Here is a 26,750-nt window from a genome sequence, read left to right on the forward strand (position 1 = left end):
ATGTAAGAAGGACAAAACAAAGATAAATCATGAAAGAGGCTACTACCCTCCCAGCATGTTTTTTTGGGGGCTATTTATAAAACCCGCAAATAATAATGTGCCAAGCCCTGTACTCCTAACTGTTAACTACTAAGAAACAATTTATACATTTAAAAATTCCCGCGCCAATATGTTAACAAAAAAGCAGCAACACTAAAATAGACTATTCTATTAAAAAAAATTATAAGAATTATTATAAGGAACCGGGGAAGAAGGAACACGATGTTATAAAGTTGTTTTGCAATGTTGTTTAAAGATACATTTATTTATTTGTGGATTTATTTGGGGGTCTGTTTTTATATCACACAATTAACTCCTAAGCAGCTGTGCCATCCAGAAAACAACAAATTAATTCATAACAAATGAATAAAAAAAAAAATTATATATGGTAATAATATATACACAAATACTAATCAAATATACACAAATAAGTTCCCCAACATGTATAAAATACAAATATAATAGTGTGTTCGAGTGCAATAATTAGTCCCATGAAACCAGTCAAAATCAAAGAAAATAATTAAATATCCATCAGATGAAATCCCAGTGTAAAGTTAGATGATGACTTGCAACAAAAGACAGAAGTGTCTTGCACACGTGCAAGGGGTGCACGTGTGGAGTGTGTCACCTCCTCACATGCACTCCTTGGCCAGATCTACTCACCAGATATATATGACACACTGGTAGGCGAGGTCAAAATAGTGCATCCTGTAGTAATGCCATTGGTACTGGCAAATATAGGCTCAGGTACAAAATGTCCCCTTTCATCTCCGTATCACTCTCTTTTGTTTCTCATGAATAGAAATTAAACATATCTCCTGTAGCGTAACTATATTTAAAACATTTGTTCTTTAAAATCATTCCAAGCACAGAGGTGAAGCTAGATTAAGTTTAAATCCGGTAAATTGTTAATGGCTAAGATTTCCAATTTCCTCCATTTTTTTATTTTTTTTGCTATAACCTTTATATTAACCCCAATGGCCCTCATGTCTCCCATTATTTAAAACAGCAATGTGGACAGCAGGATATTTCTCAGGAAGTAATATATTATTATCTTACAGAAGAACTCTGGTATTTTTAAAACTTTCCCTTGCAGCGCAGCTACCCCCGTACAGCAAGGGTTAAATGCTTGTTTTTCTCTATGGGATGGAATAAAGCAGATATACTCACCTGATACTCAGCTCGGGCTGTGGTATGTCTCTGGGCATCCTCGCATCTAATGCAAGTCAAAGAACCTGCATTAAACGTGATGACACCAGCGATCATTAGAACATTGGAGCCCAGGGAAGAGGAGGCTGTGGGGACCAGTCTAGCAGCCCAGTGGGATCGTGGATCAGGTGAGTATATCTTCTTTATTCCATCCCTTTAAGGGTTAATGAGCACTTAACCCTTGCAGTGCAGGGGTAACCCCATTGCATGGGGAAGTTTTTAAAATTCCCAGATTTCTTCCTTGAGATGATATATAATAATGGAAGACAGTAGGGTCATTGGGCCATTGATATAAAACTGGAGGAAAGAGGAAATCTTTGCCATAGCACTCACTCATATACCTTCTGAAATTTAAAAGCCAGGTGGTACCAGCTTCACTTTAGATGTAGTGATTGCATTATAGGGTTGTCACCTGTCCAGGATTCACCCAGACAGTTCAGGTTTTGAATGTTGTGTCCGGGTTTCGTGGAAGCTGAAACCCGGACACAAGATGTGAGGCAGACATGGGCAACCAAAATTAGGATAGGTGCTACTGGTCCCCCACTGAAAATAGTCTTGACTGGGATATTTACATATGAATGGGTGGTGCTATTTACATATGAAGAAGCCGCGGCTCATTCTCCCCCCAAAATTTCCATGCGTCACTAGAGTGTTCGGGTTTCGATGGAAGAAAAGGTGGCAACCCTACTGCATTACTTTTTTTAAGGCTAAGAACATTTTCAACAAGTACAGAAAATACCTGCTGATGTTGCCAGAAATGCTGTGTCCTTGTTACTTGTAACTATAAGATAACTATAAGTGTTATCTTCCTTCTAGAAACTAATCTCCCCAAACAAAGGCAGACATGTTTGAAATCATGTCTGGATGACAATTGCAGATGGCTCCATAGATACAGTAGAGAAGTGAATGTAGACATGAAGGGACATAAAATGCATTTTTCAAAGGATTGCCAGAAGAAAAAAAAGAAAAAAGTCAGAAAAAAAAGAAAACTGGTGCAGCCGTCATACCTGAAGACTGGTAAATATATTACATTTCTGTTTTTGGATTTAGATGTATATTTACATTAATATTCTAGTAGCCAATCTACAAATCTTTATGCATTTTATAAGCAAATATAACAAATATGGAAGACCAAGCTTGTAACCTTATGAAAGTCATATTAAAGACATATCAAAGTCAAAGTGACCCTGCTGGCTTCAGGAAAAAAAAATAACAAAGAAGTCAATATAATATGGAGTGTCAGATGGAGAAGATTCTTCAGGCAGCAGTATGTTTAACAGAACAAAGATCAGCAGTGCCCTGTTCTTACCCTTGCCCCAAGGGTCAGAATAACTATAGTGTAAATATGTGGCTTCCAGGGTCTCTGTGGCCTTGCCTCACATCCTTTGATACCAGTCTCTTCCCCTCACCTATCCTTTCCATAGACCTCCCCAGGAGATCTTCTATTTCCCTCTTTGTTTATGTTGTGTCTCTATGTTAGTCCTAATAGAATCCAACTGCCTTTTAGAATACAGGTTGTGCTCTTAGCTTGTGCCGGACATCCTACAACGAATACAAATATGTTATAATATGTAAGTTGCTCATAAACTACTGACTGCAAGGCACATGTGCTTGTGTCCCCGACGCGCACTTTTTCAGGACATTAGCTGCCCTAGCTGAGGTAACCCTTGTATTGCCGACAATGCCTTGACTATATTTGTTTATCGATTCTGTTTCCCCATCTGTTTGCATGTAACTTTGTAAACCTCAAAATAAAGAATTTATAAAAAAAAAAAAAAAGAATAACTATAGTATATTGCGGAGAGCAGAACAGGTGAGCAATGCCTGTGTTCTTTTGCATGACGTGTTGCTTTTATGCGCGTTTGTCGCATGTTGTGCATAGTGCAGCCCATTCATTTGAAGGGGCTGTCCAACGTGCCACAAATGCTGCAAAGAATCTCTTGCACTTTTTGGAGCTTTGAGCATTTTTAACCTGTGATTTTTTTTTGATTGCTTGTTGTATATCTTTGCATGCAGAAAGTGGACATCTTGCTTGCCTTGTTTTGGGTGCCATTAACAATGTCAAGGATTTTTCCTGTGTTCATGCACGAAAAATGTGTAAATGAGGGCTGATTTCTGTTTAATAAGCTTTATTTTTCACTGTAAAATGTTAAAGTTTAGAGTTTGCACAAGAAGTTTCTTAAAGAGCAACTCTGGGAAATGTTTTTTTAAAATAACTTTTGTAGTGGGGCTTCCTAGTTTTCATCTAGGGAGTAAAATTAAAAAGTTATACTCACCCAAACCTAGGAGCCGGATGGTTGTCACAGCGCTCCATCCGGCCTCTCTCCTTTTACACTGTAGTGAAGGTATGTCCCTTGGTGTCCTCATGTCCTATACACAGTGTATTGGACGTGATGACTCGGGAATCCTTAGACTGCTGCAGTGGAGGGGGAGAGACGCTGGAAAGATCGGTCTAACAACAAGCCGTCTCGGAGGATCCGACAAGTATAACTTTTTTATTTTAGTCCCTAGACAGAAATGAGCAATTAAAGTGACACTAAAGTCAGGAGTTAAATCTTAAAAATACATTCAAGTATCTTAACTATTAACAAAAATTTATTTTATTTGTTTATCACTCAGCTGTAGATCCTCAAATCATCTCTGAATTGGTGCTGGCACTGTCCTTCCTTCTGGAGGGTGGCTACTTTTGTTCCCCATGGTCCCTGTGTGCGTTGTAGTCACGGGTCCAAGCTCGCTCCTGCGATGGACTACAATCTCAATACAAATTAGTAAACTAAATGTGAGATACATTTTTGTTTGTAGTTAAGGTACTTGAATGCATTTTTAAGATTTAACTGATTTAAGAGTTTAATGTCACTTTAACCCTTGCAGTGCGGGGGTAACCCCACTGCAAAGGTTAATCATTTTTCACAGATTTGTTCTTTAACAACAAATTTCAGCACAAGCTGTAAGAATATACTGTATATGCAGATGTATTTTGTTGTTCTAAAGAGTTTAGAGCAGAGACTATTCTTTTTATGCTCATAGAGATCACAGTTTCCACTGCTACAGCCCATATTCCTAAAACAGTTATCTTCTTTTCACAGTTTTCTTGCACCCGTTCTCTCTTTGAACACTAAACTGCTTCTCTGTGAGCCTTTGTGTCCACCACAAGTTATTCTTTTATCTGTATATGCAAAACTTTGAAGGGCATTTCCACTTCTTATTTTACATTTGTTACATGTTGTCATTTTGATAGTACAGCATAAAAGAAAACAAATTGCTGCTGACATTTTATTTGTTCTTTTGTGAAACGTTTTTCTCTGTACTGAATTTTCCTAAAATTCAAGGGGAGTGGGGAGGTTCGTGTTTAACATAATTAACCCTTTCTGTACTGTGCTGGCAGATCTCATTATCAGGTGTAAACTAGATTTGAACCCTGTCTGTCCTAACAAAGGGTTAAAGACTTGGAGACATTGTATGTTAATGAGAGAAAGCTCAGTGTGTCCCTAGTCTTTTTATAGGGGCAGACAAAGTTTCCTGTCACTTTAAAATTGAGACATCAATATGTAAGAAATATTTTTTTTTTAACTTTAATAATTTTTTTTTATAAAAAAAAATATTTGTGAATTTATTTTATGTATTCATATTTAGAAGTTATATGAACTTTTTTTAAAATATTTATTTATATTTAGTTTCTATATGAACTTCGTACCTTTAACTCAGTATTTATAGATCTTGTATTAACTTTGCACATTCAGTATTTAAAAAAAATAAAAATAGTATTACTGTAATGTAAATGGTGCAGTGCACTTTATTGAGTGTACCATCAGTTGATAATTGGCACATCTGCTTAGATTAGTAGCGATAGTACGGAATCACAAATACAGCAGCTGGTTATAGTTTGGATAAAGAACACATCTGTCTTATTAGATTCAATACCAAAAACAGCATTGGGTGGGGTCTGAAAAACGCAACCTCCCTTCTGTGCCCCCAGTGTGCAGAAGGGGATTTTGTGACAGTACAAAGTAATGCTCTTTCTACTGCCATTCAAACTGAACGCAATTGATTGACAAAATTAATCACATTTAACCATAAACACTTTGGTGGATTTTCTACAGATTCCATCTGTTGGAATGTTTGTCAAAAGCCCAAAACTAGGACAGCCACTTGGTGTATTAAGAATAGTTAGAGTTGAATTTGTTTAATTTGTTCCCCACAGGACATTCTTACAGCATGTAAAATACACAGATTAAAGACCATCAACGGACAAATAAAACACTTATCCTTGCAAAGGGGCAACCCCCGCACTGCGAGGGTTAAGTGCTTGTTTTGTCTAAGGGGCTCAAATAAAGCAGATATACTTACCTGCTTTAAATAAGATCTCCAGGGGGAAAACAATTCTTAACTCTTGCAGAGGGCCTACCCTTGCACTGCAATGGTTAAGTGCTCATTTGTGTCTAGGATGTAAAAAAAAGTTATAGTCAACCTAACCAAAAGTTATAGTCAACCTTTCATATCTGGAGAGAGGCTCCAGATATAAAAGCCTAAGAGCCGGGCGGCTCTGAGGATCGGATAAATATAACTTTTTTTTCTAACCTAAACACAAACAAGCACTAAACCCTTGCAGCCCACTGCAAGAGTTAGGATTTTTTTTTACATCAGAGTTCTGCTTTAAGGAAAACACTGCAAACACAGTTAATAGTGGCTAAAATGAGGACTTTGGAAAGTCACTGATTGATTAATATTTGTAGTACCTGTTGCTGTATAGAATATGACTCAGGGACCATAGACCGCTTCAGCAGAGGGGGAGAGAGGCTCCAGGTATCAGTCTAAGAGCAAGTCAGCTTTTTTTTCTCTGTAGACCAAAATGAGCAGTTAACCTTTGCAGTGCAGGGGTACCCCCGCTGCAAGGGTTAATAATAATTTTCCCCGGAGCATTTAATGAGATATAATAGTATCCAGAACCCAATAAGACAAAAAATTTTATGGGCATTGCTTACTGAAATTAAGAGAACTTTGGCCAAACCTTTTTTAGTTCTCTTTTGGGTCACAGGAGGACATTTATTAATGTCCTCCTATGACCCAAAACTCAGCATATAGCGGGCTACTGACAAAGCCATGTTGCAGCCGGGAAGGATACCAACAATATTATCAGTATCCACCCCGCTACCTGAATGACAGCTGATTCTGCCTCTCTGGGGAGGAGGGGAAATCCCTACTCCCTAATAATATTTCTTTCTTCTTCATTGATTATATTTTTGCAGGTTTGAAAGTTTGCCTCAATTTTCTTGCTACTGAGCCACCGATAAAATATACACTGCCGTGATTTAGCTAAGCAAAGAGCCTTCTATTGGATAATAGGACTTTTTTTTTAAACAATTCAGTACATAATAAGATATAATAATATCCAAAACATAATAACACAAACATGTTTATGGCCATTGCTTGAAGTTAAAAGAGAACAATGTTACCCAACTAAGCCATTGCCCTCTATATGCTGACAGCACAAAGCAACAATATTGTAGCCAGCTGTACCCGCCCCCTCCCCTGTCTGCCCCTCCAGTCAGTGCTGAAGGAACGGAAAGGGAAGGGGGGAATCCCTACTCCTTAAGACCATTTCTTTCTTCTTCACTGATTATATTTTTGGATGTTTCCCTATGTTAGCCTCAATTTTCAGGACGCTGAGCCACCTATGAAAATATACAATGCCTGTCCAAAAAAAAAGTCACACATGGATTTAACTTAGCAAATATGTAAGAGTCTTCCATTGGATAATAGGTCTAGGTTCAGCAACATTATGTGCCCAAAAAATTAGGCCAGGTGCCTACCCGAATATACTGAATGACCAGCTTTTTCCATGGATTTTTTCTTTCCTGATGGCATGGACATATTCCAAGATGACAATGCCAGGATTCATTGAGCTCAAATAATAAAAGAGTGGTTCAGGGAGACATCATTTTCACCCATGGACTGGCCACCACAGAGTCTAGACCCATTGAGAATCTTTGGAATGTGCTGAAGAAGACTTTACGCAGTGGTCCGACTCTCCCATCATCACTACAAGATCTTGGTGAAAAATTAATGGAACTCTGGATGTGCCAACTCTGAAATAAATGTTATATCTTTGGATATGCTTGTTAAAATGATGCCACAGCAAATGTGTGCTATAATCAAAGCTAACATTGGTCCAACAAAATATAAGGGTGTGACTATTTTTTGGGACAAGCAGTGTATATTTTGTAATGCTTTTGTGATTACTGGTGACTAGTCCTTTTGCCTTTTTTGGGCACAGCTCCCCACAGTTTAGGTCCTCTTTAATCTAAGAAACAATAGGGAGCTACTACAGTGGCTCAGATAACTGTTCCTATGATCACTCCTTAGGTAACTTGTGGATCTCTGGGTATCATTTGTCATGTGTTAGGTGTTTAATTGTTAATCAAACAATATTTATATAGTATTTATTTCTTGGACACAGCTTCTATAGTTCATGTCCTCTTTAATCCTAAAAGCAAAAGGGAGCCAATAAAGTTACTGACAGGGAAGAAATGAGTAGAATTGAAAGGCATGAGTAAAGAGTAAAGGAAGAAAACTCTGGCAGCTGCATCCAAAAATAATGAAATAGGTGTAATTTCAATGAGTTGTAGCTGCAGGATTGACATGTTGAGTGGCAATCAGAAGATCATTGCAAAAATTGAAAAAAAAGTCAAATAGGCTTGCCTAGGTAATGAACCACCCACAGTGGACTACTGAAGAGTGGAGGAAGATCTTGTGGACTGAAAAATCTGAACTCTTAGAGGGTTATTCACAAAGCTGCCAAAGGCAGCCGAGTGAATAACCCACCCGAAGTTAAGTGAGCCGAACGCTGTTCTGCTATTCACTCCAGGCTTTTACGGCTGAACAAGCCGTAAATGTAACTTGGGGACGCTGATCTGTCATTGCAACTGGGCTGAGCGGCTCTGCTCAGCTGTCAGTTGCGAGGCTCTCGGCCGGCCGCTGGCCGGCCATTCACCCCTCTTCTGGTGTCACTTCGGCTCAGTTGACCCAAAGCATATGCCTTCGGCTCGGCTGAACCCCTCGGCCAGCTTCGGGAGCTGTACCGGATATAGTGAATAGCCTGTACAGCAGCCCTTTGGTTCGACTGAACCGAAGGGCTCCGGCGGTCGAAGCTAGCCAAAGGATCAGCTGGAGCTACGTCTCATCCTTCGGTTAGCTTTGTGAATAACCATCTTAGTTTCATTGTGCTAATTTTTGTACACCGTAGTGTAGGTGAGAGCATGGTTCTCCAGTGTGTGACTAACATCAAACATAGAGGAGGAAGTGTGGTGCTCTGTGCTTTTGCTAGATCAAGAGTCGAAGACTTGCACAAAGGCCTACCACAGCATTTTTTAAGCACTATACACTACCCTCTTGTATATGCCTAGTTGGTCAGGGGTTCATCATACAGCAGGATAATTACACAAAACATACCTTCATGCAATGTCAGAGAACTACCTTAGAGGCTTAGACCCCATCCAGCTGGTTTGGGATGAACTGGACTGAAGGGTGAAAGAAAATTAAGAACAAGTGCGATGCATTCTTGGGAAAGCAAAACAGTTGTTTTACATGCTGGTTTGTGAGTGTGCCATGATGCCTTTCTACTATTTCAGCATTCTTGGGAAATTCTGCAGCAGTGTTGGGAAGAACGTTCCAAACAATATGACATTTGACAGGTAGTGTATATACATGGGGAAAGCCATATTTTCTTATTACAGTCTCTCAGTGCAAGTCTATGGGCTGCATCAGACTGACAATGGAAATTCTGTACAGAGCTAACTGATCGTGTCACAGTATGTCATAACGAAGGCCTCTAATCACATTCCCTGATACAGATGAGCACTACAGGGAACATTTTCACACCTGTATAAAAAAGCAAGGCTGTTAATCACATTATCTAATACAGATGAGCATTAGAGCGATGATAAACACAATAACACTTTGGGACAAAAAGCAAGTAAATATGTCATATAACTTTCAGGAAAACATTACAATAAGAATTTAAAATGTATACTCAGTTAAAGAGACAATGTCAACTTGCCTATTCATTTGTAAAGCTCCCTCCATTGACCTACTGATACTTCCCTCGCTAGCTCTAACCCCTGCAATCAGGGACAATACATTCTGGGTATGGGGTAGCATGTGACCTCCTTCCATGCAACAGTGCTCGAGCCTAGCATCCAATCAATAGGCCTGAACATCAAATCACAGAGGAAGTAATGTCACCACTCCCCCAAACATTGAATACAAGGCAACACTGGAGATTGTCAGCTCTGAGTAAGGAATGGCAGCAAAATATTTGCAAGGTGAGTATCAGTGGGTGAGTGGGCCTTTAACAAAAACATTTTCACTACATCGACAAGGTGACAGTGTATCTTTAATGAGTTGTGGAAGTGACAGTGGAATGCTCAACTCCCACCACTGCTATCAGAATGTTACAACTGCCCTCCCAGTCTAACCCTTTTCAGTTCATGGGACTAAGAACTGGGGACAGTTAGCTCAACAGTCAGCCCTTTACAAACCAAAAGTAGCTGCCATCACTTGTTTTAATGGAACATGCACCATTTACAGTATCAGCTATAGTAATTTGGACCTTTAAGAATTGTCTGTGACACTCACTGCCACACCAGACAAGAATATTACAGTTTAAAACATGGTAGCTTTCTTCAAAGAGTCAAGGATTTTTTTTAAATTTCTGATTAGAGCATTTAGAGATTTATTATTAATTTAAAGATATTTAAAGATATTACTAAAGACAGCAGGCAACAGCTAAATACATTTAATTAAATAGTAGTAAGTACTTAAAGTGACACTAAACTCAGGAGTTACATTTTAAAAATGCATTCAGATATCTAAACTATGAACAAAAATGTATCTTATTTGTGTATCACTCAGCTGAGTGATACACAAATAAGATACATTTTTGTTCATAGCTTAGATATCTAAATGCATAGCTGTAGATCCTCAAATCATTTCTGAATTGGTGTTGACACTGTCCTTCCTTCTGGAGGGTGGCTACATTTGTTTCCCATGGTCCCGGTGTGTGTTGTAAAGTAACCACCACTCCAAGCTTGCTCCCGTGATGGACTACAATCTCACATTTAGTTTACTAATTGTGAAACGGTGGCTAATTTACAAGACACACAGGGACCATGGGGAACAAAAGGAGCCAGCCTCCTGAAGGAAGGACAGTGTCAGCACCAATTCAGAGAGGATTTGGGGATCTACAGCTGAGTGATACACAAATAAACTAAATTTTTGTTAATACTTAAGGTATCTGAATACATTTTTAAGATTTAACTCCTGAGTTTAGTGTCACTTTAACAAAGTTTGTCTGGTCTTTGAGTTCCTGAGTCCAATTTGTTTAAAAGTAAGTCAGATTTGACAGAGTCACTGTCTCTCTCATAAATTACTCCTCCAGTATGCTTAGCAGTTTTAAAATCAATTGAAAGCTCACAAGTTGCATTTGCAGCCATCTTTTCTGGTCCCTGAAGAGGGCATTTATAGACATTACATGAACAAAAAAAATGGTCTGAGGGGTGTGCTGAGGTGGTGTTATAAATAGGGATGCACCGATACCGATACAAGCATCGGTATCGGCTGCGATACCGAGTATTTGCATGAGTACTTGTGCAAATACTCCGATACAGCCAATCAGCTGGAGAAGAGGTCAGAATGGAGCAGATGTCACAGCCTAGTCATCTGCTCCATTCTGATATCTTCTCCCGCTGATTGGCCGAATCAGCCTTAAAGAAGTGGTATCGGTGCATCCCTAGTTATAAAGTTTTATAATGCTGCTGTTTTTCTAGTTATATTAATATTTCTAGATGACAAGATCTTATAGTCTGACAACCAATATATTATTGAGCGGAATGAAATTATGATACAATATAAACTGGATGTCTATATTGCTTAGGAAATTTAATGTAACCAATTTGCCAGCTGTACATTATAGCATAGGCATATTTGCTATTAAACTAATTGTTGCTTCCTTATACAGCAATGTAGTTACAATTTATGTGATAGACTAAAATTTATATATTTTTTTATCTATAGTAACAATTACAAAATCAGTATCAGCTGATACAGTATCATCAAAATAAAGCCTTGTTTGCCCTAAAAAATAATATATGTATATATATTTCATCTTAAGTAATGACAAAGTTATTACCAAACAAAAAGGTCTATAGCAGAAATGTAATAATCGCTCTGGTCCACAGGGGTGTACAGGTATGTTAGTTGAACTGATCAAAATATACTACCGATCCCTTATAAGTGGAAAACAAGTGTTAGTGTGTCAATAACTTGTGAATGCAAAGGATTTAGAAAGCAAATAGTAAGATGAAAAGAGGTTATTAGTGAAGAAACTGTTATTCTGATAACTGATATACTGTTCTATTAAATATAAGGATATGCATAGGGGATAACGAGTGCAGCTAGGATAGTGAGTGCAAGTAGCCATGTGGCAAGTTGATTTTATTTGTAACTCCTACCTTACTGTATATCTTGTCTCTGAAGTAGCAGGCAAGTTCTTGGGAAGTGAAGTCATTTGAGGGTATCAGAAATGAATAGCTAAGAAAGTGAAATAGAAATTTAGAAGAGGTGCTTGGAATTAGGTGCTAGAGAAACGAAACCTGAAATGGGATTATCTTTCGTCCTTGTAGAAGCAGAATGTGAATTAAAACGTATGAAAACAGACTCAGAGTGAGATTCCCTCAAATAAAATTTATTAGTTTGGATTTGTTATTTGGAATTTTAGATTTGCTATTCTTTTGATCTGGATTGTGACCAGGTGCAGCACAGTGTTGCAGGAGTTATATTGTATGGTGTATAGGAAAGGGATTAGTTATAATTAAAAATAGCTTTCTTGGGGCAGACAAAGGGAATGGGGTAAGTTTTTTTGATGTTGGGTCAAAGATTTTGTGCACAGGCTACACTTTCTGGTAGGATACAGAAAGGGAGAAGCGATATTGCAAGTTATAAGGCAGTGATGAAAGTAGGAGAAAGTAATGTTGGTGATGTTAGTTGGTGATGTTAGAGTGAGATAACAGTCAATTAAAAAAAGTTTGAGGAAAAAACTATTTGTATATTTTGGGGAGTTTAATGCAGAACCATTTTTACATTTCAAAAATAAAAGAGACATATCCCTGGAGGTGCAATATCATGCCAACCTGAGCTCCAAGGAGAATGAGAATAGCAGGAGGCAGCAAAGTCATTACCTTAGCTTGTTCTTTGTATAATTTAGGACCACCCACCCACCACTGAAGAAAAACAGAAGAGGACCCTGTGCTCCATTCCCCAGGAATCAGCTTGAAGAAAATACAGTATGTATATTAATTTGATTTTTTTTTATAAATTGAGTGGGTGTAGGGCTTTACGGGGGTGAGGGGCAGAAGACTGAAGGTTTAATTGGGAAGGTGCCAAAAAACAGGAAATATGGAAACTGAGCAAATAAGTGATTTAGGCAGTGTTACATGAGTCATGGGGGGTGATTTACTAACCTAAACACACACACACACCAGGTGTGTGTGATTTTCACACAGCAAAACGTATTTATCAACCAAAAAGTCTCTAAAAGCATATTTCCACTAATGCCATATATGGAAAAATCATGCACATGATGCATATATAATGCTGCTTCACAGTTTAGACAAAAATGGTTAGCTCATGCATTTACATTCCTTGCATTCATCAACGCAAGCAACACAACATAGAGCTAATTTACCCAACATCACCTTGGAATTCATTCAGGGCTTTGCACAACACACCTGCTGGGTGTGTACACATTACAAAAGTGTTTAGATTCCACCCATAGATCATGCTGGGAGGGAACACACTGCAGAGGTGTATACACGTTCGTATACACGTTCGTGGTGTGTTTATAAGGTTAGTAAATCAACCCCATGGGGTCTGTAGATGCCTTGATGACTGCAAAACGTAGGAGTAATTGGAGAAAGCAACTCTGCAAATATGAAAATAGCAACTAATATGATAGGTGCAGTGAGGGGACAGTATGACATCATCTTCAACTCTGTGGCTGTTGGCATGTGGCTAAAGTGCAGTCCAATGGAGGGCAGTTCAGCAGGAGAGGCAATGTCAGTGCCATTAAGCCATTTGTTAACTTATGTCCACTGGTTTGCAATGATATAATTTAGCAGATTAGCCAGGTGTAGTACCACATTAGGTCTATGCCCAAGATAGATATCAGGAAAACTGATTAAATTATTCCTTCTTTGGTAGACGGACAGAAGCAATTTATTTTCTAGTCATCCTCGTGAGAGCCATGTTTCTACTTCTCACAACAAAACGTATATAAATAATTGTGTACTGTCATTTTCCGAATGCTTCTTACTCAAAGAGTATTAAAGTATTCTCTTACGTTTTCCATTGTTTATGTTTTGGTCATATCCCATGGGACTGAGATACTCGAAGATGAAGACAGTCACAGCAACCACAGACAGACACATGACAAACATCATCATCCAGACTGCAGGACTGTATGGTTCTGGGGGGAAAAAAGAGGCTTAGTTATATGGAGCTGATCACTTTATATTGTGAATGTAAAACTAATAATCATGATCATTGTGAAAGGCAAACAAATATTTACAGACTATCCATATAATCAACAATATAGTTATTTGCTTGTCCGGAGTTCAGTTTTAATTGTTTAGGAACTCCGACGTGAGATTAGGTGCTAGGGAAATTTCAGAAAGTGTTGCAGGTAGGAATTAGACTTGTGTGCCGTCAAAAAATTTGTTCTGTTTCGTTTCGTTTCGGAATATCCGTTATTTCGTAATTCGTAACTGAACTCAATTCGGATTCGGATTCGTACGAAATACGAATTTTCGTTAGTGGCGGTTATATTTTCGTAACTTTACGAACATTCGTTATGATGAAGTTAAAAAGCAAAATACCTTTGTTAATATTGGAGTGGTAGTTGTTTTTTTATCCGAAATACGAATTCCGTTAACGGATTCCGAATTCCGTATTTCGGACTTTAAAAAAAACTACCATCAACTCCAATATAAATGTACTTTGCTTTTTACCTTCAATATAACGAATGTTCGTAACGGAACGAAAATACGTCAACGGAATTTCGTATTTCCTGCCTGTGTGTGTAACTGTGTTCTCAGCAGCAAATGCATCAGCAGCAGCGGATCGGTATCTCGGATTAAAAAAAATCTTGTCATGCTGTTCAACCTCATTTACAGGGGTAATATTAGTTCCTGTTTCAAAGAAATTCGGATCCGAAATTCGTTAACGGAATTTCGTATTTCGGATATAATTCGGAAACTGCCATTCGGATTTCGGATGCTCCGAAATTCGGAATTTCAGGAAAATTCGTACGAATTTCGATTCGTAACGAAACGAATCGCACATGTCTAGTAGGGATGGTGATGCCAACAAAGGTGAATAAGAAAAGTTGAGAACAGAGCAGTATAATATAGGTAATCTACAAGTTCCTGACAGACTTTAGCTATGCAAAACCAAGATGACGCACCTACAGTCATGTGAAAAAGCAAATACACTCCATGCAAATTGTTGACCTTTCTTGAAAATATTTGAACAGTTAAACAGATCTTCCATCAAACAGTGCCTACAGATAAGTGTGATATGCTTGCACAAATGACACATACAATTGCATGGTATATTTATTGTCACAATCTATATTAACGAAGATGCAGATTTGTCACGTGTCCACTTCAAATCTATAAAGTTAAAATCAGGTGTTCCAGATTAGGTGCTAATGGTTAAAACCTCCTTAGGGAATATACAGGTGGAACCTGTCTTATTTAAAGAGTTCTGAGCTCTGAGCTTTGAGTCTCGATTTAAAAAGATCTTCATATTATTTAAAATTTTAAAATTTTATTGTAAAGACAATAATCTACAGGTAGCGTAGATTTTAAATGACTGCTAATTTTTCCAGGATGGGCCTGACCAGCAAATTCAGCCCAAGAGCTGACTGTTTAAGCTAAAAGAAGTCTCCTATAAACCCCAACATTTTATTACAGGATCTGCAAACAACACTTGCAACAGTTGGTGTAAAAGGGAATGTATCTACAATCAGAATTTGATTGCACCCATTTAACCTGCATAGGAGGTGTGCCAAGAAAAAACATTTTCTGTCCAAAAAGAACAACAGGGCAAGACCACAACACAGACATGTTTTGCGCAAATTGAAGATAGCATTTCAGAAGAAGAACCAGTGGATATGTTATTGTTTTGGGTTAATTTTCTGCTTCAATGTCCTGGACAGCATGCCGTCTTTGGGGGTTGATTTAACAGATAAATAGGCCGTTCACTTTGTAAGGGAATTTTCCCTAAGGTGCAGACTTTCATCATCTAATCATGTGAAAGCAAAAATGTTGTTGTTTTTTTTAATTTGATTTGCACGTGTTTGGGTATTCTTTGTAAAGTAAATTTTCACCACATTCACTAAGCTAGGTGTAAATTCCCTTGCAAAGTGAATATACTACTAATAATACTATTGAGTCAGCTATAAATTCTGCATTGACGTTGTACCAGAAATAGATCTTTAAACATAATAATGAACTAAAGAACACTAGCAAATCCACCAGAAAATGAATCACAAAGAAGAAATTAAGGGTTATGGACTGGCCTAGTCAAAGTCCTTATTTGAATCAATTTGAAATTTTTTGGGGGAATTAGAAATGAGGAGTTTGTGCAATAAAACATCTTGCCATTGAAGACATTTTGTATGGAGAAGTCAAGAATTTACCAAGTTGAGTCAGAGTCTGGAGAAAAATTAAGCAAAAAGTCTACAACAGGGGCGCCCACTATTTTTCGTCTGGAGATCTACTTTTCAAATGACGAGCTCATTGAGATCTACCAACGGAAAAACACCTGCATTCAGGGGCGGGAGGGGGCGTGGGCTGCGCAGGCGTGCGCCCACAGTGCGATCGCCTGCATTAGTGCCTGTGTTCCAGTCCAGTGCGATCCGCAAAAATGCTGCGAGCACTATTTTTGCAGATCGCACTAAGAAGTAATTTCTAATAAACGGGGCAAAACCAGCCTTTAAGGTCTTTATTCACTATGCAACATTACATCTATTTATATTTTTGTTGAATAAATAATTGAAAAGGCAGATTCTGATTTTTTTCCCATAGTCCCATATTTATCTGTAAGCACAGTTGAATGAAAATCGAATGCTTGTCTGTTCAAATATTTTTAAAAAGTCAACAATTTTCATGAGGTCCACTTATTTTTTCACAAAATGAAGAGCTTCAAAGTGGAGCCAAATACAAACTGATAGCAGAATATAATTACAATAAACAACTGAGCCTTTTAAAATATTGTAAAGCAAACACTGGGATGGTAACCCTTTGGGCAGTATCTCATACAGTATCTAGTAGAAGGTGTATATAAAAATTTAACATATGCAGATAGAGAAAGCAGTAAGAAAAACAAACTGACAGAGGTTAAATCCCTTACAGAATCTACCAAATACCCAAAATAAAGCCTGATATTATATTTTAAATAGTTTAGTGTTTTTCAACATCATCATTTTCAGAAATCAGAAATGTTAACATTAGACTAGAAAGCATAAACCATTCATTTATATACTATTAGAAAAAACACAGATATTAGGGAAAACCATCACAGAACTAATTAGGTGGTCCATGGTAAAAAAAAAAAAAAAGATCTATAAACCGTCTCAATGGAATGCATACACACAATAAAGAACTAAAGAATAATATTTTGCAGGGAAGACACAAGTGAAAAATTCTGTTGATCTTACCCAAGAAGGCTGATGGAGACACAGTTCCATTGCTACGTGATACCAGGACACTGATTCCGGTCTCTACGAAGGGAACTGAAAAATCCACAATCTCTGACCGCTCCTCATTTATAGTGAGGGATCCGATAGCTATGTGAGCACGCTGGTAATATACCTGTAAAATGGTGGCAGGAGATAAAGAGAGTACAAGAAGGCAAATAAAGAGTAGAAGATCATGAGATGACAGAAAGTTGGGTACCATGAGAAGTATATCAGATCTAGCAAAACCACCAAAAATATATAATACCCCATGTGAATAGAACCTTACCATCTCACAGTTCTATTCATATACCAGCTGCTTAAAACCCCATTTGCTTTTTTGTTTTAAACAAATTTGATTAGGCTTTAACAGTTTACTAACAGCTGGACAATTAGAAAACAAGGTGAGAAATGTATTGATGCTTTTGAGATTTGGTTTTGGTGAAGAATTCTAAGAATATTGTGGACAGCAAGGGAAACAAACAAATGGATCCTTTAACAAATTAAGCCCTTTGTGTCCCACATCCCTGGAGACTCATAGCTATGTATTCTCACTGCCTGTATTCTCACCGAATGCATATTGGGAGTATGGATCCGTATTGTCTGTGTGGGATTGTCAAAAACAAAACAGGGGAAGATCAACCAGGATTTATCTTGGTAGTTTTATTAATATATTTACACTTGCATACACTTCATTTAGTGTTTCTGTGTAAATTTGTCAGTAAAATAAGATTGGGAAATACTGATGGTCATGGCGACCAGCTATAGTTTGCAGGCTCTTAACTTTTTCCACTGCCTACTAGATCTTTTAGAGATTTGTGCAGACCTGTGCTAGACCAGGGTCAAAGTGTCCACGTACATATATTGTTTACAGTGGATGAACCTAAAACTGTAATTCACTCCTTCCCAGGGAGAAAAATCCCAGGCCTTTGATGGTCTTCCTCCAACCACTTCAAGTCCAACAACAAGCATTGTCTCAGAGCACACTACTGAAATCCAAAAATAAAGATATAGGGGGTGATTTACTAACCTAAACACACGCACGCACCAGGTGCATGTGATTTTCACACAGCAAAACGTATTTATCAACCAAAAAGTCTCTAAAAGCATATTTCCACTAATGCCATATATGGAAAAATCATGCACATGATGCATATATAATGCTGCTTCACAGTTTAGACAAAAATGGTTAGCTCATGCATTTACATTCCTGCATTCATCAACGCAAGCAACACAACATAGAGCTAATTTACACAACATCACCTTGCAATTCATGCAAGGCTTTGCACAACACACCTGCTGGGTGTGTACACACTACAAAGGTGTTTAGATTCCACCCATAGATCATGCTGGGAGGGAACACACTACAGAGGTGTATACATGTTCGTGGTGTGTTTATAAGGTTAGTAAATCAACCCCATAGAATTATGTAACTTGTACCATCCCATATCACTGCTTAAATGCAATGTCAAGATACTAGCAAAACTTCTAGCCAATCGCCTCTCTAAAGTAATTTTGAATATAGTGGAGCAAGAACAAAATTTATATCAGGCAAACATAACTTTACAAACATTAGGAGTGTCCATGTAAAAAATGTATGCAGCATAAAAGTCTTGTGAATCTAGCCTTTATTTATTGAACAACTACAAGGCCTTCAATTCTGTAGAATGGGAATCTCTATGAGCATAACAGAACAAAATGTGTGGACCTGAATTTTTAAATGGATAAAATTACTCCACACTGACCCAATGGCGAGGGTGCATACAAACAAACAACTCTTTTTTCCAGCTTCAATAGGGTACAAGACGGTTTCCCTCCAGCACCATTCTTATTTGCATTGACAATAGATCCATTTGCAAATCTAATAAGACAACCATTAACACTGAAAGGGTTTGCCGAGGGTAGACTGCAGGAAAATATTTTCTTATATACATATACCAATACGGAGATGCAGTAAATGTTTAACTATTACTGAAAATCTGGTAATTTCTCAGGTCTAAAAGTTAACCTTAAAAAATCTATTATTGGCCATATCGTGCATGCACTATTGTTTGCGATTGCACCGTGGGCATTGGTGTGCCATGCATTCTGGTGCGAGCGATCGCACTGCGGACAGGAGTAGTGGCTGCTATGCCGTTCACTTCACCACGACCCTCCCACCCCAGAATGCAGGGAGGCTTAATTATGCAATCCAGTGCTTTCCGGCCACTAACCGTGCTGGAACGCACTGGATAGCGTGTGAACAAACCCTCAATGTCCAACTTTATGGTTGACCTGGTTTGTTTTGTACTGTACCGCAAATATTCATAACTAAAACACCTTTCAAAATGCAGACATATTTTGGACATAATATAAGAAGAACCAACTCACTGAAGGATGACCAGTAAAAAACTGGCTGCATACATTCACAGAAAGTATGAGCATGCCATTGCAAAGACTGAACATACCATACAAACAGAAGACAGATTATTTTTAAGAAACACTATCCATGTGGTTGCCAGGAGCTGACATTGGCTTGATGACAATTAATTATAATAAACCAACTACTTACCTCTCCAATCATGCCATTCCACACTCCTCGTACAAGCTTCCCGTGCTTGCCATTGGTCACCAGGTAAAGATCATATGAGAACTTAACGGTTCGAGCCAACTTCTTCAAGATGTCGATACAGAAACCTTTACAGCACAGCTTGGAATAGGGTTCCCCCGAACTGCTAAGGAATAACATAAAAGACTTTGGGAGTAAAAGACTACTTCAAAAATGGATTAACCAATATATTTTTTCAGATTTAGATTACTAAACCAGATTTTTAGTTAGCTTGACTTTACCCACAAATAAATCTTCGTTCCCCTTTGCTTTGCTTTTATTTTTTTATTTTGTGAGCTCAAAGTTTATCCCAATTTACCTCAAAGTTAGGTTGCTCTGCTTGCGACAAGGCACAGTGTTCCGCACACAGTCTCCTGTTACTGGGTCTGTGCGCTCAACAATAACAAACGGCCTCTCTTCTAAGGTGGCTACAGTTAGATGACGGGTATCAGTCACAGGCTGTTGACCAGAGCCATAACGTGGCCATACAGGGTACTTCATTCGTATTATGCCACGATCCCACCTGCCAACCTAGAGAAGAGGAAAGTTTCCTTGGCTGAGGAAGTTTTTCACAGCTGAAAAGAAGAATATAGAGGATATCTTACCTCCTCCCACACTCGTTGAGGAGTCACTGTAATAACTAACAGGGAAGGATCTCGTAGAAATCCTTGAGTAGTGAAGGACAGATCTCTCTCCTGCCAAACTATATTGAGCATATGCCTAAAAGATGGACACAGAAAAATGAATAATGAGGACTTTAAAGAGTTTAGAAAAGACAGTAAATGAACATGTTGAATGCAACCAGAATATAACCTCTAGTGTGGAGAGTAACAATAAATACAAGTGAAAACTCAGATAGCCAAGATAATTTTATTTAAAAAACCTTGGCATAAGTATTGGGTATGCTGCCCTTAACTGGGTCACCTTCATGGAAGATCAGGTGGTAAATGTCAGCAGGGGCTCATTCTATGCCCTAAAGGCTGTACAAATTCAAATTAAAAGACTGGCTGCACGTCAAAGAAAATTAAAACGCTGGTAAAATTATTCATCTTGGTACCATAAACAGTTTCCTTGTCTGGGACCTCTTCCCATGACAAGGCTGGGTTTAATTGAGGAGGACCCAGGTGGGAACTCTGTGTTCAGGTTATCCAGATAAATAAAGTTATATGCTTTTATACAGGAAATCAGAGAATAACTACACTCCGCAAGATACGAGTGATGAATGCTGTGTTTATTGATGAAAAATCAAGTGCTCCCCAGACCAAAGAGCAAACTCCTCTCACATGTTTCACCAATGTGGCTTAGTCATAGAGACCTCTATGAGTAAGCCACTGTAGTGAAATATGTGAGAGGAGTTTGCTATTTGGTCTGGCGAACACTTGATTTTGCATAAATAAACACAGGATTCATTGCTTGTATCTTGTGGAGTGCGGCTATTCTCTGGTTTCCGTTTATGTATTGTGAGCACACACTTTACAACCTGCAGTAAAATAGCAGTAAAACTCGCCCCCAAAATTATTTTTGACTGGACACACATTTTATTAGCTTTGCCCATATTTCCAAACAAACATAACCAAAATGCTTTAGCAGTAAAATATGAAACATTTAGCAAAAAATACATGATTGCATGTATACTAATCATTAGTGCTACAGGAGTATTAAACATGGTGAGTGGGCATGGTTCATAGGGACTTTGTATGTGCAATTTGATAAGACTGTGCCAGGACAATTCCCTTAGCTATTTGTTAGGTTTCAACATTGACTTTCTTTGATTCCCTTAGCTATTTGTTAGGTTTCAACATTGACTTTGGTTGATAAGCGTATTAGAGCCAAGTAGTGCTGCATTATTATATATTAGCAGATTGATATTATTATTTTTTTATTTTGGATAGTCATCAGACAAGGGTTGGACACGAAGTCATGGTACTACCACTAGAAGATTTCAATGACCAATGTTGTCCAATTCTACATTTACATTCAGATTACCTAAAGTATATGTGTTTGTAAATGGAGCAGAAAGGAGGAAGGAGAAGGAAGCAAACCTGACCAATCACCATGGGGATTGTTTGCTGCAGCTGGCCTTAGATATGTGATGAAGATACAACTGTATAGACAGAAAGATGAGAGTCAGGAAATGAAGAATATACAATCTCAAAGATATATAAAGGTTCCAATTTTATTTACACATTATAATATAATCACTTTTGATGTAAGAAGAATATAATACATGTTTAGTCAGAAATCATATATGTCTCCACATTCATATCATAAAATCCATTAATATTTTAATTTAAAAACCAACCATGTCCCCAAACCCACTATTTTACACCAATCAGATTGTCTTATTGTTTTACATCATTCCTTATAGAAGATAGAATAGAACAGACCTTAGCAGATTGTGAGATAAGGCACGCTTGTGCGACGTGTTTTGCAGAACTAAGTCTGCTCCTTCAGACAACATAAGTATGGTATCTATGATAATATAAATAACAGATGTTAGGGCATATATAGTGCATAATACTTTCATTCGCATCAGCATAATTTCTAGTGTGATAAGGACTGCATCGAGTTATGAGATAAGTGGAACATTGGTCCCTACATGGGACCCTAAGGGATGTGCTCACTAAAGGGCCTCAACAGAAGAGAGATAGACAAGATCTACTAGATTCCCAAAAAGATATATATTTTTTTACTTATTACAGATATATGAGTGCCATCTGAGCTAGCTATAACTATATACCTATACGTAAGGCAGGAAAAGTATATAGTTGTCAATATTGCAATTGAATGTGCATTGAGATTACCCTCAGTATATCACATCCTATAAGATTATCTTCCACTTTATAATCCATCCCCCACTTTCTCATATACTTCCACTAAACACTTATTGAATAGTATATTCTTATAAAAGAGCAATAACTCTTAAAAATGTTCACTACAATCATGACTACAATATAAGCATATGCAAATATGTGAAAGTACCCAAATAGCATGTATTATCTACTCCCAATACCATTCATATAATACTCCAAAATAGGAATGCACCGAAATTTCGGCCGCCGAAACATCAGCCAAAAATAGTACTTTGGGCACAATGCCGCTGTCACACTTAGTGACAGTGACATACTTTGAACACGGACGCGGTTAAATAAAAAAATGAACTAATTTGGGTGAAAAGCACATCTACAGCTCAGCTACAGATTTTCATTGTAAAGGGTTAATTTTTATAAAAAGTATAGTTTTAAAAATTCTTTGTATAGATATTATTCTGCGCTATGGGTGACTAAATCTTAATATGGACGCAGGAAGCTGCTGTACTATAAGGTGCAATAGCAAATGTATTGTTTTAAAAGTGCACAGCGCTACCACTATTTCAAGGTACTTACAACTACAATGTCTCAATATCTATAAGTCTCAATTAAAGTGCATCCTAAACAAATATTGTAAATAGTTCATCAAATCCCTTCAACATATTTCTAATGTTTCTAAGAAGAGGACTGCGTTGAGACATACTGTGTGGGTCTACATCCCCGGTGAGCACCCCTCTGTACACTAGTACTCACCGGGTGTGGATGGTGTAGGATTAGAATAACATCTTGGCTGTGGCCCTTCAGATATCTCCTAAGACTGACGATCACCTATTGATTCTTTTTCGTCACTTCTATTAACTTTTTCACATTCAATTTTGATGTCATAGGACATTATTGGATTTATTCATCACTTTTTTACGTTATTTGGATACCCAGAGCCTAGCATGTGACTCTGATGACTTGTTGCTGGCATGTAACTCTGATGACTTGCACTGATTGTCATATCTATGTTATTAGTGTATTCACTTTTATACAGAATTTCACATTTTATTGTTATCAGCTCGGCACATTATTATGCATTTACATATTTCGCACGTACTCCTCTCCACTCAGTTTGCTTGATTAGTCTCCGCTCACATCGCCATATTAAAAGAGCAATAAAAAACGCTCATAGTGCAGTATGAACTTAACAAAGTTTATTTAGAATAGATCAGTTCTACTCACATGAGGTATGTTTAAAATTAGCCAGCAAACAGAAAATAAAAATGATCCTCTCCCATAGTGCTTATTCCCCGCAGACTTCCGGGTCAGAATAGGACCTTGCTGAGGCTATTCTGATCCGGAAGTCTGCAGGGAATAAGCGCTCTGAGAGATGATTGTTTTTTTTCTGTTTGCCGGCTAATTTTAAAGCATACCTCATGTGAGTAGAACTGATTTATTCTACATAAACGTTGATAAGTTCATACTGCACTATGAGCGGTTTTTTATTGCTCTTTAATATGGCGATGTGATTGAAGACTAATCAAGCAAAGTGAGTGTGGAGTGGAGAGGACTATGGGACTCAGAGGGTGGAAGATAGCTGTGCTTAATTGCAATATTGTATCACACATGATTTGATCGTCTGATCACTCTGGTGAGTGCGGATAAGAGAGCTTTATTTTTCAGCACAGGAAGAGTAACACTTCTTATTTTCATCACTTCTTATTTTCATGACTTGGAGAAACGTGGAAATCCTATGGTGTGGATCTTTTAGGATCTGAACTTTTAAATATTGTATATTAAGGCACTTTTGTTGTGTAGAGCACGGGTTTGGACTTTTTGTCCCTTTTATATATAGAAACAACTGAATATTTATATAATTTTTTAATGGAATTTTCAGATTAAATATTTAGTTATTAGTGAATATAATATTTTCACTCATATTACACTCATGAGATATGTATGGACATTTTAAATTGCAACGTTAGAAATATGTTGAAGGGATTTAATGAATTTACAATATTTTTTAGGATGCACTTTACAACAATGTTTCAGAATAGAAACATGTAGCCAAATGTTTCTATGCTGAAATATTTAGCAAAAAGCCGGTACACATCAGGATTTCATAATCCGGGTCTGTACCAGCTGTCAAACAGTGACAGCAAGTGTGGTAAATACTGCACTGCTATCACTGTCAGACACCCAATTCCTAAAAGGGATTGGGTGTCTGTTAAAGTTTAACTCTTTCAATAATGGATGCCTCAATACTGATTCACAGCGGTTACCCGCATTACAGAGCCCCAAATAGCTGCTCAAGTACAGTGTACGTGATCAGTCATTTGGGCCCTTAGTGACGGGGACGTACAGGGGTTAAAGAGTTTGGAGAAATGGCTCTAGCAATAATGATAATGTTTACCAATGTACCCTGCTATGTGGCAGACTGTTAAAATGAGGAAATGGCAACAGGACTTTTGGAGAAAGCATATTAACAAGCTTTTTAAAGATAGACATGATCTTTTATGTGCCCCTAAGAATCACAAAGACTCACAAGTTACTCATATCATTACACGCTATTCACGTCATTTTAAATCAAATAAATCTATCCTGAACAAATACAGGCATCATTTATTTTATGAGAGGTAGATGCGGCGCTTTCCATGTAGGAAAAGCTAAACGTCAGTTTAGGCTCCATGTAAATGATCGCATATACACAATAGAAAATGATTGAAATGTGAGTTGACATGTGGGTTTACACCATAACTTTTCTTTTGTATTTTTTTCCACACTGGAAAGGCAGCACAGTGGCATAGTGGTTAGCACTTCTGCCTTGCAGCACTGGGGGTCCCTGGTTTGAATCCCGGCCAGGGATTCAAACCAGGGAGTTTGCATGTTCTCCTTGTGCTTGTGTGGGTTTACTCTGGTTTCCTCCCACACTCCAAAGACATGCTGGTAGGTTAATTGGCTCCTGACTAAATTGGCCCTGTATGTGATATGGGGACCTTAGATTGTAAGCTCCTTGAGGGCAGGGACTGATGTGAATGTGCAACTGTGTAAAGTGCTGTGTAAAAATTGTCGGCGCTATAGAAATACCTATAATAATAATAAATATATTCTCCCCCCCACTGGATATATGAAGTAAATGCTACACAGCCACCAGGCTTGAATGTATGATTCTCTCAGTGAATGGCTATAAGCCATCTCAATGTGCTGACTATGTATACATGCTGGACAATATTAAATACTAATTCTATCTGGGATAATAGAAATAAATAATATCATGTAATACAATCTTACCACTTGTAAATAATGCATACGTATGCTACGTAATGCTTTCAATAGATGCAAATGTATGTAATACCGTATATAACAGGATAGTGCTTGTTTAATGTGTTAGAATGAATATGTGAACTGTTGTACTTGGTGCTCAGTGTGCAGAATGATATGATCCTTGGGGACTATATATGGGCTCTTAAACTGGAGGGAGAGTCTTTCCTTATATTGTGGCCACAGGACGTTTTTATCTCTCTAGTCCTACCTTGATGCCGGCTTTCCCCTGCTCCCCCTGTGGTGGCTGGGATGTGGCCTCTCAATTGGCCAGGAGTGGACAAGGCTCATTTGCTTACCCACTGCCGCCATGCTTGGTCCTGGGCTGCGTGTCCGTCTGGGTGCATTTAGCGAACAGGAAAAGGGGTGGTGGGAGAGCTTAGTTATGAGGGGTTATGGGGATAAATATAGGAGGGTGGATTGCCCCTCCTATATGTGGGGGTGCTGAAGAGGGAATGCAGAACACTATCTCTGCTAGCTGGCTGGCTGGGAGTCTAGCCTCTGGGTGGTGAGATGCACATAGTTACATAATAGGTAAGGTTGAATAAGGACACAGGTTCATCTAGTTAAACCTATATGCGTGCGTGCGTATACACATGTCATTAACAACTCCCATAACCATGTATATTCTGTAAACTGAGAAACTCATCTAAGTGTTTTCTGAAGTTATCAATGCTTTCAGCTGTTAAAGGTAACTGCGGAAGGGAATACCATATTTTTACTGCCCTAACAAAAAAAAAAACTTCTTGTTGTGCCCTTGTGTCTTCCTCAGAGTTCTTAGTTTAAACAGTTTATTCCCTATGCTGAAGTCTCCATTAATGAATTTGTAAATTGCAATCATATCTCCTCCTAGGCGTCTCTTTTTTAAGGAGAACAAGTTTAATTTCTGTAGTCTAACTTAGGCCTTCCGCCCTCCTTACTAATTTTGTTGCCCTTCTCTGAACTTTTTCTACCTCAAGTATGTCCTTACTAAGCACTGGTGACCAAAACTGAACCACTTACTCACGAT

The 26,750-nt window shown here is 38.1% G+C and overlaps 1 protein-coding gene across 1 annotated transcript in view; it reads right to left on the reverse strand.

Moving 5' to 3' along the window:
• GRIN2C (glutamate ionotropic receptor NMDA type subunit 2C) overlaps positions 1–26,750 on the reverse strand; it is an 84,783-nt gene that overhangs the window by 24,151 nt on the left and 33,882 nt on the right. The window contains exons 4-8 of the mRNA XM_018568592.1: positions 20,234–20,348; positions 19,948–20,159; positions 19,593–19,752; positions 17,024–17,177; positions 13,643–13,768 (exon numbers count right to left, since the gene is read on the reverse strand). Coding sequence (XP_018424094.1) covers positions 13,643–13,768; positions 17,024–17,177; positions 19,593–19,752; positions 19,948–20,159; positions 20,234–20,348 — 767 coding nt within the window. The remainder of the gene's footprint in view (positions 1–13,642; positions 13,769–17,023; positions 17,178–19,592; positions 19,753–19,947; positions 20,160–20,233; positions 20,349–26,750) is intronic.

Source organism: Nanorana parkeri, unplaced genomic scaffold (genome assembly GCF_000935625.1).
Source record: "Nanorana parkeri isolate BGI_ZX_2015 unplaced genomic scaffold, ASM93562v1 scaffold1214, whole genome shotgun sequence".
Lineage (NCBI taxonomy): Eukaryota > Metazoa > Chordata > Amphibia > Anura > Dicroglossidae > Nanorana > Nanorana parkeri.